We start from the raw sequence: 10,841 nt of genomic DNA on the forward strand, positions 1-10,841 counted from the left end.
CATACAAAACCCCTTGGATCTGTTTGGAATAGCAAAAGGTCCTATTATTGATAAATTCTAAACATTTTAGAACATTAAATCAAGGATAACTTAAATCATTCCCCCACAGAATCGAGAATATAGGCTACTGACCTTGTCGCTGACTGGGAAAAGCAATGTTCATTTGATCTCGTCACCACCTCTGTCGTGTACCAGTTCACCACTGGCCTGAAATAAACCCTCAATTCAGAGGTCAGGTCTTTGTCTTACGGATCCTGGATCCGCCCGTGCACGGTTTTCAGCAGTTTCTTGGAACGACAGAGGCAAATCTTGAGATCCGACACGAAGGACCAAATTGTTAAAGGAATTTTGATTCCTGTTTATTAACCAATTCAATTAAAACACTCTGCCCATAAATAAGAATTTGTAAGATAATTATCTGCATAAAATGGACAGATACCAGTCTTAAAATCAATCAATCAATAGCGTTTATTCTCGAGAGTACTGATCATAATACATTTTACATCAGGTTATATAATAAAGATGATGTCATAGGTTTTAATGTCCAACCTCCTCTCGGATACAATGGCAATACAGTTCGAGTTCTCATTACTGTCTGCCACCTGTTCAACTATCTACAACCAACTCAAGGTCTTTCCCCTCCCTGGGTAGAGACATCATTCTAGCCTGTCTGAAGATAAACCCATTCTTTCTAACAAGGAACACATAACATTCAACATTTATGAGTTATAATTCTAAGTCAAATGTATACATATTTTAGTCATTAAACACAAAAATCCCGTAACATATCCACCCTATGACTAAATATTATACCTTTAATCGTACTTATAGTTTTATTAGAAATATTAAAAAGCACAATTCTATTTTTATTAGAAATATTTATTGTTTTCCAAATACAACCTAAATCAACCACAACATATTACACTACATCAATATATGTATTGTATATTATATATATATATATATGTATTGTATATTGTATATATTGTATATATATATACATCAGAATCATAAAAAGCATCAACACAAGATGAGAACTAATATTTATAATGTCTCAAAGTAGCCGGATCCATCCTCGGTCTGGGAACCAGTATTCATCCTCCCACTGGTCAGAACTTGGAATCGGTTCATATCCTTATCATCAATATTGTCCTTGATTTCTCCAGAGTCCTGGAAATGAGACCTTTCACACCCAGAATCAAACAGCATTCACACAGAATCAAAACACTCATACAGGTGAAATTGGCCCACGACACAGTGATTATGACAATTTTCCATTCCCCAAACATACTGTCACATCCATTTTTAAGAGAATTATCGACCCCAAAGTTTTCTGCCAATTCGTGAGCTAAGGTGGTTAAACCAATCAGAGCCTAGGTCACTGATCCGTCTAGAGCCGTGTCATCAGGGATAAATGTGCAACATTCTGCTCCAAATAAGACGCACACGCCACCCTTTTCTGCCGATAACATATCCAATACTATCCTATGTAAATACTATTGTCAAAAGATCCGGACGGATCACTCCTCCTCTCTCTTCTACCTGGTTCTAGGTCCTCGTTTTAGATAAGGGTGAAAGCATGTCTAAATAAATACTATCGGTCCAATTGGACCAAGTCAAATGTATACATATTTTAGTCATTAAACACAAAAATCCCGTAACACTATGAGACTCGAAATTGAGCTCAGGTGCATCCTGTTTCCATTGATCATCCTTGAGATGTTTCTACAACTTAATTGGAGTCCACCTGGTAAATTCGACGGATGTGGCAGGGCCTGCAAACCATTACTGACTACAAAGGGGAGCACAGCCACGAGCTGCCCAGTGACACAAGCCTAACAGACAAGCTAAAATACTTCTATGCTCGCTTCGAGGCAAGTAAAACTGAAACATGCATGAGAGCATCAGCTGTTCCCGACGACTGTGTGATCACGCTCTCCATAGCCGATGTGAGTAAGATCAACAGGTCAACATTCACATAATTCGCATGCGCTGACCAACTGGCAAGTGTCTTCACTGACATTTTCAACCTGTCCCTGACTGAGTGTAATACCAACATGTTTCAAGCAGACCATAGTCCCTGTGCCCAAGAACACTAAGTTAACCTGCCTAAATGACTACCGACCCTTAGCACTCACGTCTGTAGCCATGAAGGGCTTTGAAAGGCTGGTCATGACTCACATCAAAACCATTATGCCAAAAACCCTAGACCCACTTCAATTTGCATACCGCCACAGATGATGCAATCTCTATTGCACTCAACACTGCCCTTTCTCACCTGGACAAAAGGAACACCTACTGTATGTGAGAATGCAATTCTATGACTACGGCTCAGCGTTCAACACCATAGTGCACTCAAAGCTCATCACTAAGCTAAGGACCCTGGGACCAAACACCTCCCTCTGCAACTGGATCCTGGACTTCCTGATGGGCCGCACTCAGGTGGTAAGGGTAGGTAAAAACACATCCGCCATGCTGAACCTAACATGGGGGTCCCTCAGGGGTGCGTGCTTAGTCCCCTCCTGTACTCCTTGTTCACTCATGACTGCATGGCCAGGCACGACTCCAACACCATCATCAAGTCTTCCGATGACACAGCAGTGGAAGGCCTGATTACCGACAACGATGAGACAGCCTATAGGGAGGAGGTCAGAGACCTGGCCGTGTGGTGCCAGGACAACAACCTCTCCCTCAACGTGATCAAGACAAAGGAGATGATTGTGGACTACAGGGAAAGGAGGACCGAGCACGCCCCCATTCTCTTCGACGGGGCTGTAGTGGAGCAGGTTGAGAGCTTCAAGTTCCTTGGTGTCCACATCACCAACAAACTATCAAGGTCCAAACACACTAAGACAGTCATGAAGAGGGCACGACAAAGCCTATTCCCCCTCAGGAGACCGAAAAGATTTGGCATGGGTCCTCAGATCCTCAAAAGGTTCTATAGCTGCACCATTGAGAGCATCCTGACGGGTTGCATCACTGCCTGGTATGGCAACTGCTCGGCCCCCGACCGCAAGGCGCTACAGAGGGTAGTGCGTACGACCCAGTACATCACCGGGGCCAAGCTTCCTGCCATCCAGGACCGCTATACCAGGCGGTGTCAGAGGAAGGCCCTAAAAATTGTCAAAGACTCCAGCCACCCTAGTCATAGACTGTTCTCTCTGCTACCGCATGTCAAGTGGCTATTTTACACTGCTGCTACTCTCTGTTTATTATCTATGCATAGTCACTTTAACTCTACCTACAGGTACATATTACCTCAATTACCTCGACTAACCGGTACCCCCTGTATATAGCATCGCTACTGTTTAATTATTTGTTACTTTTATTTTCTATTTTTTACTTAACACTTATTTTTCTTAAAACTGCATTGTTGGTTAAGGGCTTGTAAGTAAGCATTTCACTGTAAGGTCTCTACACCTGCTGTATTCGGTGCATGTGACAAATGACAATTGATTTGATTTGGAGCGAGGGAAAGATTAATGGAGAAAAGTACAGCGAGATATTTGATGAAAACCTGCTTCAGTGCGTTCAAGACCTCAGACTGGGGAGAAGGTTCAACTTCCAACAGGACAATGACCCTAAACACACAGCAAGACAATGCAGGAGTGGTCTCTAAACGTCCTTGAGAGTGGCCCAGCCAGAGCCCGGACTTGAACCCGATCAAACATCTCTGGAGAGACCTGGAAATAGCTGTGCAGCGACACACCCCATCCAACCTGACAGAGCTTGAGAGGATCTGCAGAAAACAATGGAAGAAACTCCTCAAATACAGGTGTGCCAAGCTTGTAGCGTCATATCCAAGAAGACTTGAGGCTGTAATCGCTGCCAACGGTGCTTCAACAAAGTGCTAATTAAAGGGTCTGAATACTTATGTAAATGTGATACTTCAGTTTATTTTTAATACATTTGCAAAAATTTCAAAAAAACTGTTTTTGCTTTGTCATTATGGTGTATTGTGTGTAAATTGATGAGGGAAAAAAATATTTAATTAATTTTAGAATAAGGATGTAAGGTAACAAAATGTGGAAAAAGTCAAGGGGTTCTAAATACATTCCGAATACACTGTAAGTGTTATCCAAGTGTTAAAAAAACACTTGGGTATTGTGAGAACATTTCAGGAAAAGCATTGAGTCAACACACAAGTCTTTCCCCTTCAACAATAAATGTTTATATTGTACTTCAGATAGAGATCAGCTGTGACTTACATTTGTGTGACTTGTCTGTCTGTCATCTTTAGCTGGAGCAAGTGAGTCAGTCAGTGTGGATGTCTGTCAGAGAGAGTGGGCTGGGCTGGGAGGGGGCAGGGTTATGCAGACATTAGATGAGATTAGGAGGAAGCAACAGGTGTGTTTTTACTGAAGATACTGACAGGTCACTGTGTCAGTCTGCTAGAGGAGCTTACAGAGTGAGAGACAGAGAGAGAGAGAGACAGGGACAAAGTGAGAGGAAGGGAGAGAGAGAGGGAGAGAGAGCGAGAGATAGAGAGAGAGAGAGAGAGAGAGAGAGAGAGAGAGAGAGAGAGAGAGAGAGAGAGAGAGAGAGAGAGAGAGAGAGAGAGAGAGAGAGAGGGAGAGAGAGAGACTGACAGACAGACACAGTCGGGGAGAGAGCGGGAGTGTGTGAGAGAAACTGCAACGAGAGACACCGAAATTGAGAATTGGACAGTACCAACAGAGAGGTGATGGCACCCATGGGTGATGTTCTCCACCTGTTAGTCATCCTGTCCTTGTTGGAGACAGGCAATGCCAAAGTGGGAAACTTCAAAGCAGCAGGAGCTACAGCACCAGGAGATATCCTCATTGGAGGGCTGTTTCCCATCCATGAGGGAGTAGAGGAATCCCCCAACATCTCAGCACCCCATGTATCACAGTGTGTCAGGTACAGTAAGTGCCAAAATAAGATTGGGTGTTGTAAAGAGATTCCTGAGGATTCTCTCTCTCTCTCTCTCTCTCTCTCTCTCTCTCTCTCTCTCTCTCTCTCTCTCTCTCTCTCTCTCTCTCCCTCCCTCCCTCCCTCTCTCCCTCTCTCCCTCTCTCCCTCTCTCCCTCTCTCCCTCCCTCCCTCCCTCCCTCCCTCCCTCCCTCCCTGTGGGGTGTGTGTGATTCTGTCCGCATTTATGACTAAGTGTTCGTGAGAGAGAGTTTATTTACTCTGACAGGTTAACCACTGACAGTGTGATGATCCAACTATACCTTCTGTGTACCTTACACAAACACGCACGCACGCACACACACACACACACACACACAAACAGGTTCAACACAGACGGGTTCATCCAGGCATTGGCTATGATCCACGCTGTAGAGTCGGCCAACAGATCCCCTGTCCTGACTGCAGTAGGGATCTCTCTGGGGTACCGTCTCCATGACTCGTGCTCTGATGTCACCACCGCTCTGAGGGCCTCAGCTGACTTCACACAGGTAAAGGCTCTTTAGCCGAAACGTTGGTCAAATCAATCCACAGCAAGTATAGATGAGTGTGTGACCTTTTCTTCATTTGCATAGTTTATCTTACATTAGCCAGCATCTCATTTAAATGACGTACATTCTTTACTTCACAGGAGCCCACCACGGACTGTGGGGGAGGGGCCAACACCTCTAACTCTTCCCCGCCAATCATGGCCGTCATAGGGGCCTCTTCCTCTGAGATTTCCATCTCTGTTGCCCGGCAACTCAACCTAAAGCTCATCCCTCAAGTAAGCAGCCAAAACCCACCCACAGAGTGACGGTTGATGGACAGTAACAAAATAAATAATAATAAAGAACTGAGTTGTGTTGAATAAATGAAATAGACAGCAATGATGATACAGATGAATGACCAAATCAATCCAACACAATGTAGACAGAAATTCATTCTCTCTTCGAATCATCACAGATCAGTTACGCCTCCACCGCCATCATCCTGAGTGACAAGAACCGTTTCCCTGCTTTCCTGAGGACCGTACCTAGCGACGTGTACCAGACACAGGCCATGGTCCAGTTGCTTAGCGACAGCAAATGGACCTGGGTGGGCGTGGTCACAACGGATGGAGACTACGGCCGCTCTGCCCTGGACAGCTTCGTCTCCCAGGCAACCGCCTCAGGGATCTGTGTGGCCTTCAAGGAGATCCTCCCTGATTCGCTAACCAGTCCTGACAGCGAATCAGCAATCAGCCAAGCCGCCGCCACCCTCCAATCGAACCCCAATGTCAAGGTGGTGGTGTCATTCGCCAAGCCTACTCAGATGATGTACCTATACCAGAAGCTGAGGAGTCTGGGGTCGGGGCTGGGGGAGAGGGTGTGGGTGGCCAGTGACAGCTGGTCCTCGTCCAAGGAGGTCCTGGGAGAAATGGACCTCCCAGATATTGGCAATGTGGTGGGCTTCTCCTTCAAAAGAGGGAACCTGGCTCCTTTCCATCACTACCTGATGAACCTGAGTGACATCAATGATGTCATAGGAAACAACTCCTTCCTAAAGGAGTTCTACTCACTGCCAAACAGGTCAGAAAACTCTGGGGTTTTGTCCTCCTCCACAGTTCCAGCAGAGATCCTGCTAAACAACAGCCATGTGAACGTAGTCTTCAATGTGGAGATGGCTGTGAGTGCCATCGCCCATGCAGTGGCTGATATCTGCAGCGAAAAGGACTGTAAGACACCAGGCACGGTCCAACCCTGGGAGGTAGCTACTGCACAATTCCTCATGTCTACAGCACATCAGACTGTACTTATATACTGTATCTCATCTAATATTCACTGAATATACCAAACATGAGGAACACCTTCCTAATATTGAGCTGCACCCCCACTTTTGCCCTCAGAACAGTCTCAATTTGTCGGGGCATGGACTCTACAAGGTATCGAAAGTGGTCTACAGTGATACTGGCCCATGTTGACTCCAATGCTTCCCACAGTTTTGTCAAGTTGGTTGGATGTCCATTGGGTGGTGGACCACTCCTGATTCACACAGGAAACTGTTGAGCATAATATTCCCAGCAACGTTGCAGTTCTTGACACCTGGCACATAATACCATATCCCGTTCAAAGGCACTTAATAGCACACATACACAGTCCATGACTCAATAGTCTCAAGTCTTAAAAATACTACTTTAACCTGTCTCCTCCCCTTCATCTAAGTGGATTTAACATGTGACATGAATAAGGGATCACAGCTTTTATCTGGATTCATCTGGTCAGTCGATATCATGGAAAGAGCAGGTGTTCTCAATGTTTTTTATACACAGTGTATTTTGGATATGGCTTGGGTCTATGGTATGTGAACTTACATATGAAAATGCATTTGCATTCATTTCAGGTGCTTGGAGCCTTGAAGGACAGTCACTTTGAGCTGGAGGGGAAAAGCTACACGTTTGACCAGAAAGGAGACATCAACCTGGGCTATGATGTAACCGTGTGGAGGTCTGTGAGAGGGGTCATCAACGTCCATGACGTTGTAGCTGAGTACCATCCAATCAACAAAAGCTTCAGCTACACCAGCGGAAACACCAAAAATCTCACTGACCTGAGGGTAAGGGTAAGGGTAAGGGTTAGGGTTAGGATTAGGGTGAGGATTAAGGTTAGGTCTCAATCTCTTTTAGTCTGTTTGCTAGGCTGCCACACAAAGGTTCAAGTACACATCCATATTAACTTGTTATTCCCACTTGACATAGAGAGACACAAACACAAACAGGCCGGAATGTCAAACAATCTACTTTTTCTTTCTCAAAGTGACTAAAGAAAACTAAACATACCTGTTTGACAGACTTCTCAGCCAAACTGTAAAACAAGTAAAGATGGAAATTAAATAACTCCTAATCAGTGAAACAATGGGCACTGTTAGAATGTGAAAATATACATACCTTGGCACATACTGGGAACACCTGTCTGTTATCACACGTTCCTGTTAGATCTCAGTGATGATCTAAAAATCAAAAAACACAAAACTCATAATTACCAGAGCATATAATCATTGGTTGAATAGTTTGAATACACCTGGTCTGTTGAACACGGTTTTAAATCCAGAGCTAGTTTAAACTGTGCCCAGGAAACTGGCCTTACATGTAAAGGCTTGTTTGAATACTACTATTAATAGATTTCAGTCACAGTTTTCTTGGGTCAGCCATTTAAATTAGTGCATTGTGTCCCGGTGCAGAATGTGGTGTCTGTGTGCTCGCCTAGCTGTGAACCTGGGAAGTTCAAGAAAACTGCTGAGGGTCAGCACACCTGCTGCTATGAATGCATCAACTGCACTGAGAACCACTACTCCAACAACACTGGTTAGTTCTCCTGTACTGTCTCTCTAAATGTAACCGATGTGAAATGGCTAGCTAGTTAGCGGTGGTGCGCGCTAATAGCGTTTCAATCGGGTGACGTCACTCGCTCTGAGACTTGAAGTAGTTGTTCCCCTTGCACTGCAAGGGCCGCGGCTTTTAAGGAGCGATGGGTAACGATGCTTCGTGGGTGTCAGTTGTTGATGTGTGCAGAGGGTCCCTGGTTCGAGCCCGGGTCGGGGCGAGGGGACAGACGAAAGTTATACTGTTACATATACACACCAGTGTACTCTATCTCTCCTCAGTAAACTGGTGTTGCCCTGTTGTTCACACAATCTTCCTCCATTTCTTCAATACTTTTCCTCAGATTTCCCAACACTGTCGTTATCCAACACTGTTAGTACTAGGCAACAACACACATATTTCTAAATGCACTATCCTCCCTTCCAACCCTCCTCTCCAGACATGGACCAGTGTCTCTCTTGTGATACAAAGACAGAGTGGTCCCTGGAAGGGAGCTCTGGGTGTACCCATAAGACCCTGGAGTTCTTCTCCTGGCAGGATGGCTTCGCGGTGGTGCTGCTGGCGCTGGCGGCCCTGGGCATCGTCCTGGTTCTCCTGGTGGGGGCACTCTTCCTACACCACCACCAGACCCCCGTTGTGAAGGCTGCCGGGGGGGCTCTCTCCCAGATCATCCTGCTCTCTCTAGTGGGAAGTTTTGTTAGTGCTGTGTTCTTTGTAGGTCATCCCAGCAGCCTACAGTGTAAGGTATGTACGGTACACACAGTTTGGGAAACACTGCTGTAATGCACTGTCTGTGACATTGTCTGAATGTACCAGTGTTATTTTGTGAATTAATGGTTTATTGTGTGTGTATTGTTCTGAACCTTTTGTAACTTTGTGGTAAGGAATTTAGTTTGTAAACGGAAAGCAAATCTAAATACAAAGTGATAATACATTTCTGTCTCAATGTCTCATATCTTCTCATCATCAAGGTGCGTCAGGTGCTGTTTGGCCTCAGCTTCACGCTGTGTGTTTCCTGCATCTTGGTCAAGTCCCTGAAGATCCTGCTGGCCTTCCAGCTCAACCCTGACCTGAAGGACGTTCTCCGCCGCCTCTACCAACCCTATGCCATCATCTGTCTCTGCGTCATCCTACAGGTCCTCACCTGCACCCTGTGGCTGGTCCTGCAGAGCCCCCGGAAGAAAGCCACCATCTTCACCACCACCGTGCTGGCCGAGTGTGACGAAGGCTCCCAAGTGGCGTTTGGTGTGATGCTGGGCTACATCGCTGTCCTGGCGCTCGTATGTTTTGCCTGCGCGTTTAAAGGCCGCAAGTTGCCACAGAAGTACAACGAGGCCAGGTTCATCACCTTCAGCATGCTCCTCTACCTCATGTCCTGGCTGATATTCGTGCCTGTATATGTGACCACCTCTGGGAAGTACCTGCCAGCAGTGGAGATGGTGGTCATCCTCATCTCCAACTATGGCATCCTCAGCTGTCATTTCTTCCCCAAGTGCTACGTCATCCTCTTCAAGAAGGAGCACAATACCAAGAGGGCCTTCATGAAGAACGTGTATGAGTATTCCAGAAAGGGCATTACTGTCTCTAGCTCTGTCTCTGAGACTTCAGCCTCTCAGACAGAAGGCAAGTGCATCAGTCACCCTTACTCCATCAGTTCACCTTCCTTCTTCATGTCTCCTCCACCAATGGAACCCACAGCACCTCAGAACTGCTGGTCCGTTGGCCAGAACATTCAGGGCATTGACACTGCAACCCATTGCACCATAGTAGACCATGGAGTGTTTGCCACAGGTCAGCTGACTCGACCACGCTGTCTGAGGAGAAGCATGAGCCTATGAGTGGAGTGGACCAGTGTCTGGAACTTTTACTTCTTACAGTACATCACACGGTGTGTCTCTGTGATCCTCTCTTTGGTTTGACTGTTCCCATTTTGCTTAGTCTACTGGTATGTTTTTTCCCAAGTGGGTTGTTTTTACATTCAAGTTAATTTGGGTAACACTTTATTTGATACTGATATGTACATGACAGTGTCATAAACAAACAATCTCTGTCATACGGTGTTATGTTCATCTATCAATAGTTGTATTGGTTAAGCGTCAATGGTGTACAGGGTTGATTTATTTCTGAACTGCATATGATTTCTATACTGTGGGAAATGTTCTAAGTAAGCATCATGGAGGATGTTGGTTTTTGCTATAGATATACCATCATGTTGTGTGTTGGATCCCTAAATAGGCTGTTTCTATGTGTAATGTGTACAGTAAACAGCATTTCTATCTATTATGGGAGCTGATGCAGCAGGATACAAATGAGATATTACATTTCATATAAGTCTACGATGAACACGATAGTTGGAATTTGTGTCAGTTTCTTAATGCATGCCTGGTTTGTCAGTGGACGTTATTGAAGTTCTTACATATTTCTAAATACCTTGAAATCTATTTCCACATTATTTATGTATATTATGAAATGTATATATTCACATTACTTTGTGTACATTATATTAAAAGTTTGAATGTGCAGTTGACTTTCACTGTTTCCATGCTCTAAATACACGTCCATTCAATTA

At 45.0% G+C, this 10,841-nt stretch overlaps 1 protein-coding gene across 1 annotated transcript; it reads left to right on the forward strand.

Annotated features, from left to right (window-relative positions):
• The first annotated feature begins 4,693 nt into the window (after positions 1-4,693).
• LOC120031676 (G-protein coupled receptor family C group 6 member A-like) lies at positions 4,694-10,110 on the forward strand. Its single transcript, XM_038977469.1, has 8 exons — positions 4,694-4,894; positions 5,253-5,423; positions 5,567-5,698; positions 5,878-6,660; positions 7,294-7,506; positions 8,131-8,254; positions 8,712-9,016; positions 9,244-10,110. Exons 1-8 carry the CDS (start codon positions 4,694-4,696, stop codon positions 10,108-10,110), a joined length of 2,796 nt encoding a protein of 931 aa, XP_038833397.1.
• The last annotated feature ends 731 nt before the right edge of the window (positions 10,111-10,841 follow it).

The sequence above is a fragment of the Salvelinus namaycush genome, chromosome 37, assembly GCF_016432855.1.
Source record: "Salvelinus namaycush isolate Seneca chromosome 37, SaNama_1.0, whole genome shotgun sequence".
NCBI classification, from domain to species: domain Eukaryota; kingdom Metazoa; phylum Chordata; class Actinopteri; order Salmoniformes; family Salmonidae; genus Salvelinus; species Salvelinus namaycush.